This window comes from Phragmites australis, chromosome 2 (assembly GCF_958298935.1).
Source record: "Phragmites australis chromosome 2, lpPhrAust1.1, whole genome shotgun sequence".
NCBI classification, from domain to species: Eukaryota; Viridiplantae; Streptophyta; class Magnoliopsida; order Poales; family Poaceae; genus Phragmites; species Phragmites australis.
In genome coordinates this window covers 7,959,999-7,984,828 of record NC_084922.1, presented here as the reverse complement: position 1 = coordinate 7,984,828, position 24,830 = coordinate 7,959,999, and the positions used below count along the sequence as shown (strand labels likewise).

The 24,830-nt window shown below is 41.0% G+C and overlaps 2 protein-coding genes across 5 annotated transcripts; both read right to left on the bottom strand.

Annotated features, from left to right (window-relative positions):
• Positions 1-637: 637 nt before the first annotated feature.
• Positions 638-12,269, bottom strand: LOC133897653 (ubiquitin carboxyl-terminal hydrolase 14-like). The gene is made up of 19 exons (XM_062338452.1): positions 12,067-12,269; positions 11,802-11,979; positions 11,062-11,174; positions 10,656-10,992; positions 10,078-10,172; positions 8,843-8,976; positions 8,698-8,754; positions 8,524-8,601; positions 7,100-7,154; positions 6,190-6,270; positions 5,847-6,045; positions 5,712-5,769; positions 5,513-5,635; positions 4,520-4,608; positions 2,691-2,780; positions 2,439-2,612; positions 2,189-2,313; positions 1,874-2,000; positions 638-1,035 (listed from the first exon to the last, which is right to left on the bottom strand). Exons 1-19 carry the CDS (start codon positions 12,160-12,162, stop codon positions 857-859), a joined length of 2,388 nt encoding a protein of 795 aa, XP_062194436.1. The 5' UTR covers positions 12,163-12,269; the 3' UTR covers positions 638-856.
• Positions 12,270-13,599: 1,330 nt separating this feature from the next.
• Positions 13,600-24,150, bottom strand: LOC133897625 (transcriptional corepressor LEUNIG-like). 4 transcript variants are annotated; one of them, XM_062338429.1, is made up of 19 exons: positions 23,884-24,150; positions 23,733-23,794; positions 22,945-23,042; positions 22,004-22,113; positions 20,501-20,854; positions 20,313-20,401; positions 20,114-20,201; positions 19,973-20,048; positions 19,629-19,678; positions 19,215-19,511; positions 17,521-17,700; positions 17,156-17,401; positions 16,892-17,009; positions 16,458-16,567; positions 16,183-16,332; positions 15,254-15,409; positions 14,944-15,060; positions 14,392-14,598; positions 13,600-14,023 (listed from the first exon to the last, which is right to left on the bottom strand). In XM_062338429.1, the coding sequence occupies exons 2-19, from the start codon at positions 23,762-23,764 to the stop codon at positions 13,883-13,885; spliced, it is 2,619 nt and encodes an 872-aa protein (XP_062194413.1). In that variant the 5' UTR covers positions 23,765-23,794; positions 23,884-24,150; the 3' UTR covers positions 13,600-13,882. The 4 variants fall into 4 exon arrangements, with proteins under 4 accessions (XP_062194413.1, XP_062194405.1, XP_062194417.1 ...); XM_062338421.1 differs by having other exon boundaries at positions 23,893-24,150; XM_062338433.1 differs by having other exon boundaries at positions 17,521-17,697; positions 23,893-24,150.
• Between the last annotated feature and the right edge of the window lie 680 nt (positions 24,151-24,830).

Below are 24,830 nucleotides of genomic sequence, written 5' to 3'. Positions count from 1 at the left end.
CGAGCGACGCGAAGCGTAACACCCATTGGAGACGCTCGCTGAGAGCGTAGCCGCAATCCTGCAGCCCAGAGCGTGTTGAGGCGCATGATCACCGTCCCGGCGAAGGGACGCACGGCGTGCGCAACGAAGAAGACCAGCGGCGGGAGGTACGAGACACGCGCGGAAGACTTGGAGTGTGCACATAATCTGACAGTGAGGCGATCCAGCAGACCAGGTACGAACACATTCGTATGTGGGAAAAGAGGAACAAACACGTTGGCATGCTACATGCAACAACCTTTAGCAATATTGAGTTACGCGTTCTATTTTTTTTTTTTTACATGATGACATTGTTCTATTTAGTCCCACCTGCAGGTTAAAGAAAATTATGGTTTTATTTCGAGGGTGGGGTACTGTTTAGCTTGAGGACCTCAAAGCCCGTGCTTAACAATACAAGACCGTGGTACTCGGACCACAAAGCCTATTGTTTTCTACTAATAACTCTTGAAAAAATAGTTATTCCCGTTTTTAATGCAAATCATTTTCAATCCAGGAGCAGCAAATGTCTATTGAGCAACCGATAAAAAATGACACAGAATAACTTCGAGTTTAGTTAGTCTCCAATCTATCAGAAAAAGCAAACTATGGCACGAGTCAAAGACGAAACATTCACATGTAAATAACACAGATGTAATGTAACTGGAGATGGGACTCTATAATGTCTCAAGGAAAAAACAATAATTCCAGCTGATCAGTCTGGTGGCAGCATGTGACGAAACAATCGCTATAAAATCAGCATGACAGCATTTTGTTCTTTTGATGGTGCGTGTGGATGAACTATGACTTCAGTCAAGATGGTATTCTGCCTATGATGTGTCTAGCTGCTTATCCTCTGAAAGAAATAGAGGTAGCCCATATCCTTGGGCAGGTCAACAGATGAGGCAACCTTGCTGTCGTTGAAGATTGCCCACCTCCCGTCTTTGAGGACATGGGCGACATAGTGTCCGCAGTGAGTAGATGTGCCCATATGGCTTACAAATGCCATCAGCTTGTATCCTGCAAAAGAGACAACATTGCTATTGTAAACAAATCTCAGTCATCAGATGATCAACGAAACTGCAAATAGTAGTGAAACCAATAATTTTACAGTTACAGTCAAAGGGGACAGTTTGAGAGATGGAACATTTGCTAAGAGCATGGTAAATTTTTGTTAAGTATGCCAAATCCAGATCGGACCTTACAATCTTTGGTTCGTATCCTTTCCATGTCTTCATAGATTGTTTGGAATAAAACTTATCAGACCCTCTAATTCAGTTTTTGCATCTACTTTTTGTGATAGTATGGTAACTAATCAGATACTCACTCTGATCGCAAATGTAGGTTGTTTTAGAATTATGCACAATGATTAAGAAAGTAGATCAAATGATCTTGTTGCCCTTTATTTATTCTATATTGGAAAAGATAACTCATTCATTTGTGAGAGTGATAGCATTTATTAAATAAGGGTAAAAAGGGAACAAAAGAAGAAAAAAAGTGCATAGAAGTTTGAGAATGACTTATATTTAGAGAATAGTTGAGGAGGCTAAAACGATCTATATTTGCAATCAGAGAGTATCTGCTAGGCATGCACAAATATTAAGGAACATCGAAATAAGTATTTCTTATCGGAGGTGGGACTTTTAAAAAATTCAACCAATATGTAAAACTACCCTGTGATTTATAACGTAATAGTGATTCTAAGCAGGGGCAGACAGCACGTTATTCATTTGCAGCCATGCCATTAGAACGTAACACAGAATTACTATTGATTTGCACTACACCATGATTCCAGAATCCAGATGATTATTGTGTCATTATAAAGGGGTAAGTAAACAAAAGGATTAGTGAAACTTACTGCCACTTCCATCTGGTATGTGCGAGTCATCATCTTTTACATTGCTTGTTGAAGAATCAGTAGATACCGAGCTTGATGCTTCGGGGTGGCTGAAAATCCAGTCTGTAGCTCTCTCAATATTCCCACCCTAACGAATAACAAAGCAAGAGTATCATACCAGACAAGGGTCAACAAAAATGCAAAGTTGATTGGCAGACAGGAAAATGTGAGATGAAGTTAGAAGGTGAGTATGGGAAATAGGCAAGCAACAACTTTCTGAGGGAAGGTTAGGATTACTGCCCATTCAGAATGATTAATCGTAAAAGAGAATCTTACAGAAGCTTTCAGGGCCTTTATGGCAACATCTTCCTGAAATCCAAAGGAAACAAGAGTTTGAACACTTGCTTCATCAACAGATTGTTCAGAAGCTCGTGGATCTTTAGATATTGGATCATCTATATCTGCATCAAAAAATAATGCTTAAATAGAGAACGATTTCTTCTGTCACATCAACAAGTTACAAAGTTGATTATTTCATGACGAAAAGTAGTAATGAACCACGGAACATTTGCAGTTGCATACCAACCTGGATCATCCATGTGTGAGAGGAGCCAATTCATTGCCTCCTCAACTCCCGTGTTTGATGTGTTAATAGCAGCTTTCTGACAGTGAAGGTAATTGAACCCCATGCTTGCAAGCTGGGATACAATATCCTCACTGGCAACAGGGTGAGCAGGTTCAGCTTTGTTGTCACCAGAAGCTGAAAGAGTACATTGTGAAGTCATCAAAGCTGAGGGGGAAAAGCATGTTAGAATAACCTAATCAACTACAGTCTAACCTCCTTCAGGTAATAGCTCTTCCCCAGGCTGTACACCTTTGCTGCGCATGTGCGAGATGTCAACTGTATCAGGCACGTCTATATAAACATCTGAGAGAAAAATCAAATGTCAAGACCCAAGGTATCCAACATATGGAGAAAAATTGGTTTCACCGCCTAGGCTGAATGAATACTAGTGGGAATTATGGATGACTTATGTAAACAGCGCCAAGGAGCCAGTTTGCTTATGCTCTGTTGCTTGCTAAATCTCCAGCACAGACCAGGATGCAACTAACATCAGATTCCTAACCGAGTATAACAGCACTTGAAAATTGATTTCTAGTAGACGCACATTACCTAATTGAACTATTTAAATGTTTCTGTTTGTAAGTGTGTTATAGATTACCGAAAAATTACCGATTCCAGTCAAATTCAGGCCTAGTTCTAGCTGAATTAAAGAGTAAATTGCACCACAGGTACACCAACCTGTGAGGTGGATGCGAATAGGTCACAGAAGACAGAACTTGACAATCGCTTAAATAAGTCACAGAACTTGTTTCAGTTGCGCATATCAGGTCAAATTGCAAAAGGTGGCACATCCATGAACATGTTACATGTGGCACTGACTAGGATGCCACATCATCTGCATAATCTCTCTGACTCAGGATTCCATTTTCATCTTTCTACTCCCATTCATGCAATAACTCCCACATCTAACTAAATTAATCACCAAACACCAAATAAGTGAAGTTGTGAGGCACAAATATGACCAAGCAAGACAAAGAATGCAACACTAGCAGCTGCCAAGCCACCAGTTAAACTCGGTATCTCCTACAAGAACTCCTGGCTACCTAGCCCCACCCTCCCACTTGATCTCCCTCTCGGACGTATCTATAGTGCACGCTCATTGGTACGAGTAGCAGCGCACGATTTTTTTTCCTTTCCTGTCTGTACGCGCACGCTAGGAAAGCTGCCAGATGCCAGTGCGCGGTTCCACATGGGATGGCTGCCACTGGGGGGGGGGGTAGCAAGGTCCCAGTAGTGCACACATCCAAAATGGATCTTCTGTGGCCAGCAATTTGTGCTTACTTCGAAAAGAACTTTCAAATAAATTTGAAGGGACTATCAAACTGATATGAAAAAACTTTCAATCAGATTCGAAGAAACTTTTGAATTGACTTCAAAAAACTTTCGAGCTGTTTCAAAAGAACAATCAAAATGATATAGAAAAACTATCGAATCAGTTCGAAAAGACTTTCAAATTGATTTAGAGAAACATTCAAACAGTGCAATGCTCATGTTCTTGGGGTGTAGGCACTTCTTGCGGTATTATCCTGCGTCAGACACGGTAGTCAATGAAGGTAGAGTATGTTGTTTAACTTTGGGGACTTGGCATGGCTGCAGAACGGGCATACCTCGGTCCATATGGACATCTCAGTTTTTTGGTTGAGGATATGTAGAAGGGTTCTGAGAGATAAGAAGAGTATGGAAAGGTGATGTGGCATCCCAGTTAGCGTCACATGTTCCTGGATTTGCCACCCTTTGCGATTTTGACCTGATATGTACAACTTAAGCAAGTTTTGGAACCTATTTAATCAATTATCAAGTTCCGTGATTTATTTGCACCCACCTCACAAGTTGGTGTACATGTGGTGCAATTTACTCTAAATTAAATTATGGGTGAGGTTAGATGGATTACTAGCTCAGAAGAGCCTAAAACATGCCACGATGTGGGACACTAGACGTGCTGGAAGAGCTCTGCGAAATCAGTCTGTAATGGATTCTGAAACCTTGGTTTCAATCCGCAGCATGCATGCACATATAAATGGTGACTGGGAGGGGAATATTACCGAGTTTCTTTGGCACCCATCCTGCTTCCATTACAAACTTCCGCATGTGCAGCACCAGGTAATCAGGAAAGCTTTTAAAACCAGCAGTTCTGTACACAATATTTATTTATAACAAGTATTCATAATAAATGGTTTATATAATGAAGTAATAAGCAGCCACCACATAGTTCTTCAACATCATTCAACAGAAATAACAGAAAAGTATGACCATTATAAATAAATAGACACATAATTTTGTAGTCATTGTATAACTGCATACCATCAATATAGAAACCAAATATTCTCTACGGTCCGGGAAATTCAATAAAATCAGCAGAGGAATCAATTAATGTAGGAAGGGTTGTCCACAGTTCCGCAAAAATAATCATGGTATCAAATCCTAGCATTAAGACAACATCAAACGAATTGCATATTCCAGGATTAATCAAAATAATATTTAGGAACTGAACCTAGCTCAGTTGGTTGAGGGTGTGGATGTACACATAGACCACTCAAGTTATAGTCCTCTTCGACTCAAATTTGGATGCCTATTTCTTCTTATTTACAATGTCACCAAGTTCCTCCTAGGTTGGTCGAGCTTTTTTTAAAAAATATTTATTTATTTATTTCAAAAGAACTCATTTATACTAGTTTGTTTGCTATTAGGTGCTAATGTTGAACTACTGAAGCATACAACTGCCCTTTGCACTAGTTAAACTGGACTGCCACTGGGTCACTTTTCATGTAAATGAGCTTCAATTTAGACACTGATGAACCTCCAAGTCACATATATTAGTTTTCACTTGAATTCTGAAATCTAATGAGTAGTTTATCAGCCAAAAAGAGAAAGCATCCCTTAAAAAATGTGCAATCTTGAGAGGCAATCATTAATTAAATAGAAATAAAACAAGGGCAATGGTAAAAGCATTTAGCAACAAAGTATTGCACTTTCTGGATGAGAACCTTATGTTGCACATATCCATTTAGAAATTACAGAGCTCGAGATATGCATACTTAATTGCAGTCGTCTTCGAATTTAGTGCAGTGCTGTGAAAATCAGGAATTTCCTCCGGCCCTGAAAAACTTGCTAAGCATGCCTCCAAAGGGACTCTAGGCCTCACAATTTCCTCGTTAGACCTGTTACGGAAAGAGTAATCCATAACTCGACACTCATTAGGCACAAGCATGAACTGTGAGCAATTGAATGCCTTACAGTTCCTTTCCATCCAAGACCATTGCAGCTTTCGTCTCCCGGAATGCTTCTAGCTGCTCTGCATGTCCAACAAATGTCAAGGATATACATTACATTAAGTTTTATATGACAGCAGTAAAAATGTTTCAAAGCCACCTCTATTAGTTGCTTCATGCAATGGTATGCTCAGAGAAAGAATGCAGTCAGAACGTTTGTTGTAAGAAACTTTTCCAGAAGAGCATTGAATCCGCTCCTCAACAATGAACTTGAAACCTGTACAAGGATTTAACTCATGGTTTCCAGGGTTTGCCTGATCAATTCGGTCAATAAGATGAAGGAAGAACTCGAGGGCATCCTGGATGAATAAATGGATGTTAAGAAACTTATTTCATACCAAAAACTAGGTTTGTATATATGACAATAGAATGCAAATGGACTGTTCCTCAACCAATATAAAAAATGGTTGTGACAGCCTATAGTTATCAAGGTTGAAAAGTACCTGTTGCCTCATACTAGAAAATTCAGAATGATTTGCAGCAATAATTGTCTTAAACATGCGAGGACGTATCCCTTCCTGCCCCTATCAAATTGAACAGCATAGGTAAAAAAATCAAAACAAAAGTATGTCAGAGTTTCATTCCATTAATACCCAGCAGTTCAACAATACTTAGGATGTTCCAAATAAAGAGAACAGGATCACAGAACCAGATTTGTTTATTAGAGCACAGATGGCCATTAGTTAGAACTTAAAAATCACATTAATAATTTGGCCTTGAACTAAAGGTGCAGCAAGTAAAGAGTATATGGTGTTTCACACGCGTGTTTAGGCATGCAATCATGTTTGTACAATCTAAGGAAACAGGAAACTTGTCACTCAACGCAAAAGTTCCCCAAATTCAAGGTAGAAACAAAATGACATGAAGGTTCCAAAAGACCTTTTTGCATGACATCTTTTCACAATCACTCATCCCCTTGACACTTCAAGCATGAAAACATGCAACTGGCATGGATGCTCACTGGGAAGCTCAATGTAGCGCAGCTAAGAAAGCTCATGTTCCTCTCCATTTTCCTTGAATATGCAAAACATACCCCCTAGGTGCAAGGTGGACTTTAGTTCCACGTTACAGCAGCTTTAAAAAAAATTCACCAGAACAAAGTAGTTTACAGGTGGAGGTTCATCAGTTGAAGAAGCGAAATTAGTGACCGAACTCCTTAAGTTATTACAGAGTCAAACAGAAGTGTGAATTTGTATTGCATAATACTAGCTAATAATGAAGCAACAAAAAAGTCTTCTCCAGATTGAACATCAAAACGTCACTAGTGACAAATAGAGAGCACCAGAAAAGCAAAGGGTAACTACTGACAATTGGAAGCCATAACAGCAAACCCAGATGAAATAAAATCATTACCTCCTTAGTTGGCGCTGAATATTTACCAGAGAGCAAACCATGCCCTAATTTTGTCCTATAAAATTAAAGCTAGCATGCATAAGAACAATATATATATATATTGATCAAGTCTTGAGTAGAATAAGACTTGCTACCTAATGAGCTAAATAGAATATATAGCACAGTACAAAATGCCAATTCAGCACGAAAACAGACAGCATATAAGCAAGAATTTCAAATATTATAGCATCATAGTGTTGAAGTATCAAGTTTAGCAACAAAAATTACAATCCATTTCGATATCAAGGGCGCCCTTTCTGTGAGGGCAATCAAGGAATATTTGCAGTAATGGGATTTGGTGGAAGGAGTAGCTCTCCTACATGGAGTACAAGACCAACACGTCTGGAAGTTATCTGGCTCTGGAGTCTACTCAAGCAAATCGGCCTACAAGGCCTTCTTTGTTGGCTCGATCTGGTTTGCACCTTGGAAGTGTTGTGGAAGCAATGGGCACCATTACGCTGCAAATTCTTCATATGGCTCGCTATTCTTAACCGTTGTTGGACTACGGACAGGTTGGCCAAACGTGGCTTACCACACCCGGCGACATGTCCCGTTTGTGATTAGGCCGATGAGACTATCCAACATTTATTGGTGTCTTGCGCTTTTGCGAGACAAGTGTGGTTCTCTATCCTGAAGAAGCTCGAGTTGCAGTTGGTGGCACCACAGCCTGGGTTTGGAACCTTCTCTAGCTGGTGATGTCGAGCCCTCAAGATGGTTGACAAGCAACGTAGGATGATCCTTGTTGCTTGGGAGCTCTGGAAGCATCGAAATGGATGTCTTCAATGGAGATGCGCCAAGTATGGGTGATATCTTGAGGTCGATCGCTGATGAGGGCTCGTTGTGGTGTGCTGCTAGAGACAAGGATCTCCGACGCATTCTAGCTGGGTAGCCTAGGTGGTTTACCCTTGGTCGTGTTCTAGGGTTTGTGTGGTGCGTGTGTTATAAAGTGTCTTGTGGTGTGGCGTTGTGTTTTCGTTTTTCGTTTTTTTCTGTTTTTGTGCTACCTTTTGCTTCCTCTATTAATGGAATGACACACAGCTCTCCTGCGTCCATCGAGAAAGAAACAGCAAAGTATGATATATGCTTGATTTCAAAATTGATTAACACTTACACAGTTACACTACACACAAAAGTCCTTACCTACCACCCTACACAGCTTGTGTTGGCTGAGAAAAATAGGGTGAGCTCATTGAAATCTGATATTAGGGGTGATAATGCCATTTTTTATGATGTTGCAGCATAAGGAATAAATGGTCAAATGTCATTTATACATAATATTAGAAGTATAATTCATAAAAGCAAATAGATTTGTATCTGATATCAAATACATTAAGAATATTAAAGCATGCACGCACTCACAGACACACCAGCAGGCGTGGACTTACATTTGCATGTTTAGGTCCAATGTTGGTTCAGCTGGCGAAGTTGCAAAAGCAGCTTTCAGACTCTGCTTCTCGAAGTATCTGAAATGAGTAAAAAGGATGGGGAGTGCTTCAGAAGGTAAATAAAAACAAATGCAACACTAGATAAAAAAGTGAATATGAGAAATTAAAACAAACCTTGATATGAAAGGATAAGTTGAAAACATGACTTGCATTATTGAAGCCATATAGCAACTGCAAAAGGAGAAGAGACAAGAGGCATATATTAATTGCTAGAAATAGTAACAAGAGAAAAGAATCTCATGAAGTCAAACCATGCTACCTATTCCCTAAATTTACAAGGCCAGAATAGCCAGGTCCAAATAGAAGTTCTGTGTCTTTTCCACTTTCTTGTATTCTATTCCAGTCATAATTTGTGTTGCAATCCAGTTCTCTTTCTGCAGTAGTCATTTCAGTCTGCAAAAACAAAAACTCCAACTTTGTAAACCATGTGGTCAAACATACATTTCCCACTAGAAACATATTAAAACAAACAAATGGAATCTGCACATTGATGCATTGACAGGTATAACATGTCGGTTTTTCCTGAGGAATATCACAGCCAATGATCTCTTACCCGGCTAGTTACAATAAGGGGCAATTGAGTTCTTACCCCTATTTTGGAGTGCAACTGTGATTTTATGCCTACTTTATAGACTTTGTGATTTTGCCCCTCCTTTTTCGGAATGAAGGAGCCGTTTGCCCCTGTTTTCAACTCCCGTTAGGGACAATCCAATTAAAGGAATTTAAAAAAGAAAAAAATTGTTAGAAAATGACTAAATGACCATAGTGCCCTTCCCCTCCCGCACTCCCTTCTCTATTCCGTGCCCTCTCACTCATGATGGCAAGGGACTAACCCCCAACCCCAACCCCAACACCGACGCCACAAACCCCAGCGCCGCTCCCGCCACACAAGCGCCGCCTCCTCCCGTCCCCATCCCCCTCCCCCACGCACTCCGCATCCCGCTCCCTCTCCCCGCGCAGCCACCACAACCACAGCCCACAGTAACCCCCGGAGGGCAAGCGGCGGCAGCACAACAACCTCACCGTGGAGGTGTGCCGTGACTTCCTGCGCAATAGGTGCACCCACTCCGACATCAAGTGCTGATACGCGCACCCACACCACTCCGTCTCCGTTGACCGGTACGTACGCACGAGATCTCGCCTCCTCCTGCTTGTGCTCCCCCCTGCGGGCGGGCGCGTGTGATACCAGGGGTGCTGTTCTGATTTGGGTCTTGGTGTGCGTGGAATTTTGTCAGGGACAACAAGATGATGTCGTGCGCGGATTCGCAATATATGATTTCTGCTTGAATATATGCAAATTGTGTCAAAATGCTGTCAAGTTGTGTCAAAATGTTGTCGTGTCAAAATTCCTCTTGAAATTTTCCTTTCATAAAAGGTTCGATCATGCAAGCCACCTTGATGCCAAGCACCCAAAATGTTGGAATTTGTCTAAGCTTAGTTTTATTGGAATTTATCTGCTATGAGAAAGTACTAGAGCTTGTCTTCGTCGCTCACCTTTTGGAGTGAAGAAAAATCGATACCAAAATGTGACAAATGCTGAGCCAATAGTGGATCTTCAACACTATCATCTTCCGGGTATGAGAAAACGTCTGAGCTGTCGCGGAAAATCTGGTATCATTAGGTGTCTTAACATGTAATAAAAGCAACTTCCGCCACTCATGCAGTCATGCCCCTTTATAGAAATGGTTGCATCAGGAACACATTTTGTTGAAAAAATATGCAAGCGGGAGATTTATATTAAAAAGGCAAAAATACAAGTGAATTGCTTCTATAAAGTACGCAAGCAATATGGCGAGAACTGTGTATTTTAATAAATAACTCAAAGTAAAAAAAAAAAGAAACAGAACAGGATGATTTGGGCACTTTTGGAGGGAAAAAATTGCACATCATTTCATATGACCAGAGAAAATATTCAATAGTATATTCATTGGTGATAACTCAAAAGGTTGTTTGTTTCCAGTGACGATGCTCTGTAACTGGAGGTTATATCATGAAGGCGGGATCCCATTATCTGGGATTTCCGAACTAAAAATGAGAAAGTCCAAAATGCAAAAGTTCAGGCGTACAATTACCTGCTGTTTCCAAATCAGAAGTAATTGTTCCAAGCTTTACCGCGAGAGGGTATTTAGTCTCTTGGTAGTGTTCAACGGCATGATTATTCCCACCACTTCCATCCCAAAGCTTCCTCCCACAGAGGATCATACCATCAGTTAAATTCAACCAGAGATTTTCAGTTTTATCGCATTTGCTACACTTCCATCCAGTAGGAGGAACAATAACACCATTGTCTAGTTGCTGCAAATCCATAGCATGTGCACTAAATTTCTTCTTGTCAGCAACCCAAGCAGCCAGTTGTTGTTTTCTATCAGCACTTTCGGCAAGTATAACTTTATCAACTGCAAGCCTAACCTGCAGATTATATTACATAATTATTATGCATACAACAGCTTCAGTCTTTTAATAAAGGGTAAAAACTACCTTCTCTGGCAAGTCAACCGATGGGAATGGAAGTGAGATGAATTCAGGTAAAATGACAATTTCAAAAAGCTCATCATATTCAGGTTCTTGATCAGTAAAGCCTCCTTCCACACCTATCAATAGTGGAAAAACCAGTTAATAGAGATAGTAACTGTCTTAATTATATAAACTTAACAGAAGTGATTAGAGTCACATTCTGATATTTATAAACATGGGAACACAGGAACACACATTGCAGTTCTGACAAGCCAGGATCATACAGATTAATTATGAAAATTCAGATGTACAGACAACTCTTACTTTCAAGTTATTATTATAGTCTACATACACTATATGCTATGTCACAGTCTCCATTTTTGGATAATAGCAAACAACAATGCAATGCCACAAACTTTCTATACTGCAGAGGCTTGAGTCGCTTGACCCAACAAACAGAATGGTAAAATATAATATAGCATTGCAATTGTATTTTGGTGAAACTGCTGAAATTAACACATATAATACACTGTCTTCCCCATCATCAATCAACCGATAACCATGTTAAACAAGTCCTAACAGAAACAACGACATAACCCAAACATAAAAATTTGATTCATTTAGGCCACAGACAATGTGCATTAGAATTTAACAGCAGCAAGCCCGGCAAATGATATCCCCATTTCCCTTAACTATGTACTGTCTGAACTGTTGATTTCAACAAAACTGGGTACAATGCTTTCTGTCCAAATAAGAATATATACCTATGGCGAGGAGGGTGGGCTTCTTCGACGGTCGATCCGCCTCGTCAGGCTCCGGCTTCCGGCGCTGCACGATGTGCAGGTACACGGGGTTCCCCGTCTTCTCGTAGTTCCACTCCACGTGCTCCCTCCCAAACCCCAGGAACGAGCTCATGTCCACGTACAAGCCTCCCCCCGACCTCTGCACACAAAGCCAGCTCGCGTCAAACCCTAACCCTACAAAATCGAGTTGGAGTGGAGGAACGGAAAGGGATGGGCGGGTTGTTACCGGGGTGTCGAATGAGACGCAGCACTCATCCTTGTGGATGCGGTTGGTGGGCTCCGGGATGCGGACCTTGTGGAGGTGCGAGCGAAGGAGATCCATGGCCGCGGCCGGCGGCGGGCGGCGGCGGCGGCGGAGGGTTGCGTCTAGGGTTTTGGGGGCGGGGAGACGGCGAGAGAGAACGGCGAATAGATTACGAGGGAGGCGGCTAGATTACGGCGATTAGCTTTTATAACCTGAAGCTAAAATAAATAGATAGTTTTTTATTATAGATTTTTATGATCTGTTATTAAATTATAAAGTCAAAGGAAATGGTTTTTTTAATTTTTTATAGATTGTGAGAATTTATTTTACTGAATTACCTATCAATTTTTAAAAAAAATCCAACGTCTAAATTTTTTTTATAATCCATTATCTACCAGCTGCTTTTTAGAATCCTAGCTAAAATAAATATACCTAAGTAAAAACTTGTTAGAGCCAAGTAAATCTAAGTATTTGGTTGACCCCTGCTTGGTCCTAGTTTTGAGCAAATAGTTGCCTTTTTCAAAAAAAAAAAGGGAAAATTGGGATTTTCACTTTGCCATTTGAGAAGGAGAAGTTGATCAACCGTCTCAAATCAAACATCTAAATATATAAAAATTCTTAGGTCGTATCAGTTCTTTTCCTATGTGAAGTTCATGCGACCCAAGTAACCCTAGATTTAGCTCAAATAGACTACAAAAATATCACCAAAATCATTCAATTCCCACAAAGCTAGGCCTACTAAGGATAGATATGGCCCCTATGTTACATTTAATTTTAAATAAAAATAAGGTTCTCCGAAATACAGGTTTCAAGTTTGAATCGCTTGCAATTGATTAATTTAGGTTAAAATCAACCAAAATACCAAAGTTAGAGCCAACTTATTGCTGATCATAGCCTAAGAACGTGTAGTGATCTTACCTTCTACAAAATTCCAGATGAAGAAGATGATCCGACGAACGCATTGCAAACAAGCCCATAGAACTTGCATGATGGGCGCTACAGTTGTCCGTTCTTCAACCACAATCTCATCCATCTCAACCCGAGGATGAACAATTCTACCGGAGATAACAGGGATCTGGATTGCAATCGATCAATTCTACAATTCTATTCAACATGTGAACTCTTTGCAAACGTTTGGCGTATCCACTACACGAGTCTCCAAATGACCGATAGTTTTAGGACCTTTGGTATTTTCTTGAGTGGTCTACAGTTTGTAGTGTAATTCTTACCTTTCTCTACACTTTTAATACATCGCTAACAACATTATTCCTCACAAACATATTACCCACAACTTGACATTAGAACTACGAACGTTGGGAAGGTTTGTTAGTCTCGTAGTGATCATGATACCAAGAGCAATAAGTTGGGAATGCCAATCCATTCCTTTTCCTAGTCATGAAGCATCCGTTGTTGAGATGCAGTGAGCCAGTGCTGCAGCTCATGTGCATCTCAACAAAAAAGCACATTCAAAAAGAAAAAAGAAAATAAATCGCATTGATCACTCGGAGATGCAGCAGTAAAGCTTTCAGATCATAACCATCTCAGAGATCAGGATGCAAGTATCAACCTGAAATACACTACAAATATAAGATATACTTCCTGTTCTATAGTTCTATACAAAAGCTAGTGCTAAACCATTTTTCCAGGGTTACCAGAAAAAATGTGCTTCCACAGCCATATCTTCAGTTAGGCAGTTCGGTAATCAGCATCCAGTGCGGTACGCCATCAGCACAGCTGAGCAGTTGGCAGCTAATGGTGCGACAAAAAGGGTCCGTCCACATATTAGAGCGCGCTGGGTTCATCTCCACAGCTTGATATACTTGTCATGGCCTGTGGAAGCAACCAGGCCGGTGCTCGATGAGGCCACAGCCGAGATAAGGCTGTCATGCGCTGCGACGGTCATTGTCCTGTTCCCTGACAAGTCCCACAGCTCTAGAGACTGCAGCATTCAGCAGACAAGTAAGCCCGCATCAAAAAAAAGGTAAGCGTACAGATATTGCAAATATAAATCGAGCGGGGGAACATCAGCGGATCATTAATCGTGCCGAGTGTTGACTATTCATAAGGTATTTCATGGCAACAGATTTTCATGGTAGGAAGATTTGTGAAACTTTAGACAGTGTAACTTGTATTAAAAGATGGCAAATCAGACATGCTCCCCAAAAAATGAACTTGCAATGGTTGCAATCTGAAACAATTTGAGTAGTTAATCTATGAAAAAACCAGTGTAACCACAGGAGAATCGTGACTTCATGTGTAAAACTGTAAAAGGCGAAAAGCACTCATACACGATAAAAAGAGACTTGCCTGGTAGGAACCAATGATAAGCAAAGATGGATATGCAGGGTGGAAAGCGCATGAACTGAACTTTCTCCCACTGCAGTTAAGCTCATGCACGCAGCTCTCCTCGCTCCCCCCCTTCAAAGACCATACCTTCACTGTGTCTTCACTGACTGATACAACATATTCACCAGAGGGATCCCAGCACAAAGAATCAACACTCTTTGTGTGGCCCTGCAATTTGCGAGAAAAGGGAACTGCTTTAAGTGATCTCTAGGAATGCAACTGCAAAAATATAAGAGTGAATTGCACAAAACGCCACATTCTGGAGCCATGTTGTCACATTGCACCAGGTTTTTGAGAAAGGAATGTTCACTACGGCTAGCACAACATGACCTGAGAATATATTAAAGTAAAGCAGTTTGATATAAAGCTCATTGTGAAATAAAAATAGTTAACTATAGATAAAAAATAATAATTGATCAGCATGCATCCAGACACCACTGAGGGAACCAAAATAAATCATATTATATGCACCACGATTGTTTGTGTGTAAATCTAGAGCTATCCCATACGAACCTCAAATCTCCTCACGCAAGCTTGTGTATCCACATCGAGTATAGAAACCACATTATCTGAAGCTGCTGCAAGATATCCTCCAAGACGTGGTTGGAATCTCAGCTGGGTGGAACCTCCCTACATATGCATTGAAATCAAATAAACCAAGAAATGTCTTGTCCTGCAAGGCATCCCATCTAAGACCAGTTGCTGATTGTGTCAACAAGTTGTCACTGAATAAAAAAGGTGGACACCAATCTCTTGGAAAGTATTTTCCAGCAAGGCAGCAATTACAGACTGACAGAATACTAAATAAGCATAAATGAGAAACCTTGAAAATCCGGACGATGCTGCCATGGTTGATGCTCCAGAACCGTATCTCACTATCCCCATCACAAGAACAAATGAGGTCATCCTTGTTTGGGTGGAAATCGAGTGACATGACAGACGCTGAGTGCCCCATGAATGTACGAATTGAATAACCTTGCTGCAAAAGTCAAGTCCAAAGAACAGTGCTGATATATTGAACTGAAATGCAGAAAAAACACACATCTATTTTGCTGCACTCATAACTCTGAAGGAAACTAGGATAGTCATATCACTGGCAGCCATTTAGAACTATCAGCATGATGCATACAGCTTAATGAGTCCATGTTATAACAAGGAACCAACGATGTTGACCTTTATGAATACAAGCTTGGAATGGGTATTGCTTGCTACTTTCTATGTGACTTCGCAGCATAATTACCACAATGTAAGGAATTACCACTTAACAAGAAAACTCACAATAGGCCACCAAATAAGCGCATATTCTACAATATGCCACTCATTGTGAAGTGAGACATCTGTGGCATATTGTGAGCATATGAACTTATTCAGTGGTATATAAGGAATTACCACTTAACAATATAAAGGAGCCCCAATGTAAAGAAAGGGCAATGTGAGGCAACAACCTTAGCTAAAATAAAAAATGAACAATGCAATGTATTACTGGATGTTACTTGGCAGAGTTGTGCATCACAGCATATGAGCTGCATATTACATGTCAGACAGATGCGATCTCAGACATATGCCCATCATATAGGGCAACACAACGAAACAACCTTGAATTAAAAATAAAAATTAGCGATACAGCGTATTCCTAGATGTAAATTAACAGTTGAACAACGCGGCATAATGATATGTATATTACTTGACATACAGACACGATCACATGGGGAGCAGAAGGTAGGAAAACTTGGAATGATAGCATATGCTTACTTTATCGACATCCCAAACCCTAACAGTTTTGTCAAATGATGAGGTGGCAAGGCGTTGAGTGCTTGGGCTGAAGCGCACATCAGTTATCAGCAAGGAATGCTCCTCCAGTATTGATTTTTGTTGCAAAGTTTCAGAATTCCACAAGACCACCTACATTGCAAGTTACAACATGTTAACACATTTCAACTCTTAAACCAATTTTGAATACAAAACCCCACGAATCTGACTATACAACTTCAATGAATAGCTTACCAAGCACAACCGTATGCTCTTACCTTCTTATCATGACCCCCAGTGGCAAGTAACTTTCCGTCTGACGAGAAGTGGCAGCATAGAACCCTGTTTGTGCTTGCTCGCGCAGAAGAGATCTCTCGGAAGATAAATCCTGAATAAAACATGTAAGAGAAAAGACAGTAATGAGAACAAACAGATGTTTTTTACTTCCAACCAAATAGTGTTCATCTGAAGCATTGAACCCGCATGTGATACTAGCACATGTCAAATAGTTGCCCTTTGTAACGGCCCAAGGGCAAACCACCTGAATTCCTAGGATTTCTTCTTCAGAGCCTGTACACATGACCAACTCAACCTACCATCCATATGGGAAATTGCCCTTCTGTATTGGTCTAGTGCCGATAGTTTCAAAAAATTGGCGAACAACTCAACTTTAAGTAGATTATTACTAAACATCTGGGACAGGGTACCGCACCTTTAATAGTATCCGTACATTGAGTTCCAACATCTCTTGGGTCTTCATCATGATGTGACAAGAATGGTTCTACATTATCTTCCAGGCAGCTCTCTTCCACAAACTGATCCATGTCAACCTACAGTTATAATTATCAGAAGTCAGTAATCAAAAGATCCACTGATAGCGCAAAAAATCCCCAAGCTGTCACAAGTCTCACAACTAACAAATATATGTCTAGCTGCTTCGCCAATGATTATACATAACCAGCAGAGAGCAACTTACAAGTCGATTTACTGGCGATCCTGCTGACAATGGGGCATCAGTACCATAAACAATTAAAGCCTTAGATAAGCTAGCATTGTCATGCAGTGATGGCATTGATATGGTGTCTCCTGGAGAATGTGTGGAAGGAGTCGAGGGCGACGAACTGGGTGAAGGACCAGCAGTATTTGCAGTACCAGAGCTATCAGCCGGACCAGATGATGAGATAGGTTGTTTGCGTTTTCGCCCATTTCGATTCTTAGAAGCCTGTGAAACATAAAGCATAGCAAGTGTGGGTTTTATGATTCCGGCAGACAGAATCAAAACTAACATAAGAACAGATGCAATAAGATGGTGATCCTAGACTATGCAAGACAGAGTAAAACCTGTTCATTTCCACGGAAGGAGTTAGACAAGCTTCCATACATAGCAATAGTAACATCCCCCATTTTTTCCTGCTCGCCTGTATTGTGATTTGAGCTTTGTGGTTGCTGATTCAATAATGGATGCTGGAGGAGCTGTTGTTGATTGCTGCTCTGCTGGTGTTGGTGATGAGCTGTTATCTGCTACACAAAACAGAAGATGTAGTAAGGTTCCACCGAGACGATACAAGTTCTTTCGCAAATGGTGGTTTTGTGTGATACATATGGCCATGTATCCATTAGCAGCCAGATCACCATGTGATCATATAAGATCAGTACCTCTGATTTTGAAATCAAATGGATAATTAGTTAATCGAAAAGGACTAATAACCCATTCTTTTCATGATTTGATCCCTGTGTGACAACAAAAACCGATTGAAAGGCATTGTACAGCTGTTAAGAAAACAAAAAAAAGGAAGAAATGTGCTTGAAATTCTTCGCCAGAGAAAAGAAACTGGCCCTCAGTTCTTGCCCATCAACAAAATGACCCTCAAGTTTAGTGGTCTTCAAATATGATCATGATCATAACCACAAGATCTGTCTAAGGAACTAAATTAAACTCCAAAGAAAAGGAAGGTTTTGAAAGGGTTAAAACAACCATAACTGAGATATACTCGGATAATCTGGAAACCGACCTCACATACAAGGATATAATCACATGAACCATTGACATCTCTCCATGCCCATAGGAAATGGAAATCTCTCCCTCATGTATACGAAAACCCTTGAAAGTAGCCATCCAGAAAAAAAAAGGAAAGAAAGAAACAAAATAGAAAAGAAGAAGCAAAGACATAAACAATGATCAACCTGCCAATGGTCATGGACTACTGGTGTTTAGCATATCCTTCCAAATCTCTCAAATCCTTTTCATTGGGGCCTTCTTATTTTGGCAACATAGAGAGTTACAAATATGGATTCAGCTTTGACAACTATAAATTTTGCCAGAATCAGGAAAATTGATGAGATCAATAAAGATAATACATGTTGGTGCTAAAATCGACTAGTATCCACTATTTCACCTCTTGTTGGTTCCCTTATACTACTGTCTACAGGTGCTAACTGCTAAGAAAATTATAGTATTATAGGAATGCAGCATGTTGTGTTTTTGCTTGATGTTCGATTAAATGGGCAAGGCATGTAATGTAATCAAGGGTCAAATAGGAAACAATTGTGAATAGACATCCTTAAACTTCAAAATGCTATACTTTTTTAGATAGAAAAATTACACTGAATCGAATCAAGAGTAAGCACGCAATGATGCGAGCACTCAAGCTATTATTAATAAAATTCTGTGACGCTCACTGATAAGAATTGGGCATCAATTAGTTTACAGAATTGGCACTCGATTGTTTTTTGTTTTGCATAGGAGTTTCAGACAATTGTCTGACCTAAGAACTTTGAACCGAGAAATGAATAATACTCTGCCTGTGCATGTATCACTTTCTTCGGATTACCTAAGACACTTAAATGAAATTTGATGAGTGCTCACTTGTTCGGAATTCCAAGTTGTGTTGTGTGGACAAAAGAAAGAACCAAAGCAGCTAAACTATATTCCTAAAACTGCAGTGCTAACCTAGAGAGATCTGGTGCACCGATACAAATATATAAGCAGCTATACGCACAAAATTGAATCATGAATACAACTAAGTGGAACCTACCCTCATCAGCATATCTGCCTCCGAGCGCTGAAAAGGTGAACAGATGTTTTGCAATGACGACCCAATTTCAGTGAGTGCATTTGATTGACCATCCCTCCCAGTAACCAGGTTTCGACCGCTTAAAAGCATCCGAAGTCTTCTGCTATCCATCTGTCCAGGTGAAGATGTTGTATTCTGTTGTGCTTGAAGCAGAAGTTGCTGCTGATGCGGAGTGAGAAACTGAAGATGGTGTAATGGTTGGGGAGACTGCATAAAAGATTTGTGTTGGAGAAAACCAGATCGAAGGTGCTCCACACCCTGAACAGTTATGAAGGACACGTCATAAGAACACAAGAATTTGTAACGGTCAAACTTGCTTCTAAATTATAATTTACATATTAGAATGCTACTGACTGAATGAACTGAAAAACTAACCGCAAGAGGCCACCCTTTCAAGGTCAAATTGTTCCCAGCTTGATTAGAGCCTGCCAAATATGGAAGTAAAGATGGAAATTATGTGATAATCAAACAATTTGAAAGATGCAGCTCCTAATATAAAACTAGTCTTTCTCAAAAGTAAAATAATGATAATAATCCATCTATGAGTTACATAATGACAAGCTCAATAGAATTCCATGAAAAATGCTGAATAATAGAAATGCCCTGAGGTTGTTTATTGAATTGAGTGTTAAGTAGGGCTGTGGATGTGAAAAACTGAAAACCACAGATGAATGTAAAAGCAGAAACGTCAAACAACATAAGAGTTCGATGGCAAGCACCTGGTAATCCAATTAATGTTCCATCCAATACTGAAGCTCTCAGATTTAGAGCTGCATTTGTTTCTGCCTTGGTATCCTGATATAAGCTTAATTTATCAAATTATACATACTAGCACATATAGGCGGATATAAACAATCAACCTGTGTTGATCCCTGAAGCCGTTGGTTCCTGACCTGAGCTTGCTGCAAGGTACCTGACACGCCACCAGCTGTTCCATGGAAGATTTGCCTAGCAGAAGTAGGAAGAAAGTCGAGAAAATCAACCTTGAGAATGGTTTTCGCTGTGTATCGCCTCCACATGTTAATGCAATGCTACCGAATATAAATGAGTAGATGATACCCCGAAGCCTGAGCTGATATTGCAGCTGACTTCAACATTGAAGTTGGGTTTGATTCCAGAAACTGCCCAATGTTTTCAGTAAACCTTTGCTGCAGTATAAATTGACACAAATATATAAATGCACATACATTTTATATCAAGGACCTCAAGTATTCAAGAAACTATTGATACTGCAATTGAAGAATTACTTTCTTTGATGTCTCATCCGAAACGTCCCTCTGAGCAGGAATCTTCATCCTATCCTCATACATCTTTGCAGATAAAGAACTTACAGTTGCAGCATTTTGTCGCACTGGGAGATCTGCAGCAACCAAACTATTCTGGGCACTTGTGGGAAAATGACTGTTTTCCTCGTCATGCTGCGGTTGCTTCTGCTGGTGCAGTTGCTGCTGCGAATGTTGCTGTTCTTGCTGCTGCTGCTGCTGTTGCTGTTGCTGTTGTTGATGATGATGATGATGATGATGCGCATGCCTCTGTAGCAGGAGTTGATGCATCTGGATCTGCTGCTGCGATGGTTGCTCCTGCTCTCGCACTTTAATCGACTGTATATGGGCACAAATTTAAGTGTCATAATGTAAGGGAGCACATGGCCATGCAACAGGGAAAACATAATTCATAGTTATCCACAATCATCGCATTATATCTCTAGCAATGACAAGTGGCTCCAGATAAGTAGCCAGCAGAAAGTAAACTGGCGCTAGCTTGTAGCTAAGAGGTGGAAACAAGTCCAATGTGTTCTTGGAACCTTGACTACTATTCACCAACCAGCTGTGAAGAAATTTATACACTGTTTAAATATTAAAAGTGCATTGCAGTTTGCCACATATAAAGTGCTATGGTTTCAGAAAACCACATACAGAGCATTTTGTGCCACTTAAACCTAGATAAACCTGCCAGATTGTTCTTGGATTGTGAACTGATCCAGCTCGAACAAGCCAAGTTAGATACCAAGGTGGACACGTTCAGCACCAGTTGGGACCTAGGGACGTGCTCTATTCAGTGGGAAGAGGGGCTGAGACGGGATTAGAGCTAAGAGTGGGGCAAAGTGAAACAATTTGGCAGGTCTACATGGGATTAAGTGGCACAAAATCTCTATAAGGGGTTTTCACTTTCGCGAACCATAGCTCCATAATATTGGGCAACCTTTAGAAAGGAAGGCAATCGTAAAGGCTTTTAAAAAATACTGTAGTAGGAGAGTCCCCTAGTATGAAAAGATTATGTACAAAAGAGCAAAAAAAATAAAGAACAAACATGCAAGGGAGATTATCTAGCCAGTTTACAGTACCAGGGAAGCATTTCTATTTCACTCTTTGGATAATCAAGGTAGACTCCTTTTTGCACCTGAACTTCCAAGAGTCCAAAAGATTTTTTCCCTAGGTAGATGAATTAGTCTGTCATCCCTTTTTGCAACATTAATGTGGAACTTCCTTGGATTTTGCTTTCGAATTTAACAGAATGTAACTATGCAAGTCAGCTCTAGAAATACAAACTCTATCTTTTTCTCTTCATGTTCTTGTGGGTGGCTAGAGGGACATGTTATTAATGCAAGTAAAACAATTTGACATAGGAATATTGTAACATCACAACACTCAGCCCAGTGTAGCAAGAGAGTCCAGGCACATCCATGGGGACAAGTAATAATCAACATGCATGTGCTACAATAACCTCAAGGAACTCCGTCAAGAAACAACCTCGAGGTAAGAAGCCGCAACCTCAGAATGCTTCTCGTTCGTCCTTGCAATGAAGATGTCCCAGAAAACTGACCACCACTCAAAGAGAAAGCCCCCAGGGGCATCAATCGCTGTTGCAAAATAGAAGAGATGACACATTAAAATAGAAGGAATTAAGTTGCGTTCTTCAAACAACATAAAGATCAAACTAGCATAAATCAAATAAGACACAACGATAAAGCTTAGCATCATTCATTCAATCTCCTCCATAAGAGTAGTTAGTAATTTGTTTTTAATCTTTTATGTATCAAATTGACAAGTTAACCAAAAAGACCAACATGGACCCAACCAAGAGCTCGGTTGAAAATTAATGCTTCAAGGAACCAAATATTTGTCCTTAATACAAAGGGTCCGACTATATTTCACTTGACTGAAATCAGAATTTTTTTAGTCGACATTGTGAACCGCACGATCGAAATCCAACGTCGCTCGTTCTTTCTTCCTCCTCCTGACCGTGGCGTTGCTCTCTCCCTCGCGTCGTCCAGCGCTCTTCCGCTCCCCCGCCTCCCTCCCTCCTCCGACCGTCTCCAGCAGTGTCCCCGCTGCCGAGTCTGCCTCCTCCTCCCCTGCCATGCTAACCAAGGTGGTATGGCCCCACCCCGGTCTGGCCCAGCCTGCGGCCGGCGGCGTCCCCGCTGCCTCGCGCCTACCTCCTCCGCCTGGCCTACCCCTCCCCGGAACCCATTTTCTAAGCCCGCCGGCCATTAGAGCCCCACTGACAACCCTAAGCCCTAAAACCCTAATAATGGCCGGACCCTCACACGGTCGACTGAAATCGATTGAGATTTCAGTCTATCGATGTGTAGTAAATACGTAATACAAATATATAAGGGGTTGGAAACTAACATCGTGCCAGCATAGCAAAATTAGAATTCGATCACATAATGTACTGTAGCACTCACAAACAGGAGCTGAAGGAACATTCCCTTCGGCTTGGAATGCCTTGGCCGTGTTCTGCAAGTTCCTCTTCAAGAGGTAATCATAAATGTACGAATCCAACCTGCTTCTCCAACAATGAACATGGCAAACGTTAGTGCAATAACAGCAGTCGTCGAGTCAACAGGTAAGCTGAAGTTATTACTATGAAACAATCTAGAGAAAAGTGACCTGCAGGAATTATATCATGACACACTGGCGCAACAGAGGAATAACACAGGAGGAGGTTTGCATGAAAGAACAGGTTGGAAAAGAAAATAAAAAAGTTCCTTAAGAAATAAGATAAAATGTGTACTGAAGTAAAGATAAATAAACAATCGCAGTTGCATTGCAAATTAGTACTGAAAGAAACAAGGCGCAAAGGAAACAAGCAAGAAACAAAACTATACCGGAATCAGAAAAGGGCAGAAAAAGAATCAGAGAAAGAAGGGGGGAAAGCAACGACTTTTGCAAAAGAAGCAGGGAAATGCAGAACGAAAACGCAGAAATTTCAAGAGAAACTAACAACATCCCAAAGCATATGTAGCCACCTCATGTTAAAACGAACTAAAGGATCAAGAAAGCAATCTGGAAAAGAAACTCGTCCAATGGAAAGCTGAGAGGAAGGAGGAGATTTCAAGGAACATGGCCAATAACCCAAAACATATCAAAGAATGAAAGGTTTGTGAAAAAAATAGCAGTATGCTCACTGATCAAAGCGGTCCGATCACTGAGACTAACCAGGAAACAGATTGAACAGAGAAAGAAAACTCACATCTTGTCTGCCTCCCATACATTCTGCGCCATGGCTGCTGCTACCTCCTCGCAGCCACCCCACTTCGCAGAAATCAAGAAGAGAAACCTCCTCAGGTACAGAAATAAAAAGCACAATGCAAAGAAGGGAAAAAAAGAGAGAGAAAGATTACACTGCTCACATTCCGCTCCAAATCTAATGTAGGTGCCACTTTGCAGAGCCGAAATGCAAGTTGCTTCTTTTCTAAAGGAGCTTCAGGTGCTAGAGAAAAGTAGATGCTGGTTTCATAAAAGGGAGGGGAATGGATGAATGGAATAGCAGATGAGAGTAAAGAAGGAGATGAACAGGTGAGAAGAGGAAGAAGGGCTTTAAAGCTCAAAAGAGGCCAGAACCAGAGAAGCCCCTAAGTCCCCCAGCTGGTGCTCTTTTTACAGTCCAGTCCTTCACTTCTCAGTTTATCTCGCCTTTCCTCAACTGGAGTTTCCATTTTTGCCCCTTTCCCGTTTCCCTCTCTCGATCGAGGGTACACTTGTTTCAGTGGGAAATGCGATGCGGCTCCAGATGTTCAGCCTCATCTGCACCTGCACTGGTACCGAAGTATCGCAAAGCAGAGTTGCCCGCTGACCCCTCACAGCGCCATGAAGGAGCGCAGCGCATGCACGTTCCGGCATCCTTCCTACAGTCCTACGGACCTGAACCCCTTCCAACCCGTTGCTGCGGGCTGTGGCCACAGGCGCAACGGCGGGCCCAGGCAGCCTGCGCCGGCGAGCTTGAAATCTGGGTGCGCGGGCGCGGCGAGGGCAGGCGCGGTGCCGGCGTGCAGACCAGTGGGTGCGGCAGCCTCCTACAGTCCTACCTTCTTGGCGTCTTGGACGGTTGGACCTTGGTCTGGTCTGGTTCGTCGCGATGTGCAGTCCAAATCAAGGGGAGGTGAAACAAAAAGGTAGGACTAAAATGGGAATTTAACTGAGGAAGCTGGGAGATACTACTTGGGATGAACCGCGTGTAATTCTCCCCTATTTCCATGCAACTAGCAACACCACACATACTTTACATACATAAAATCAATCTAAGATATATTCTGAATAAATAAAAAAATATAATATAATAAAAGAGATA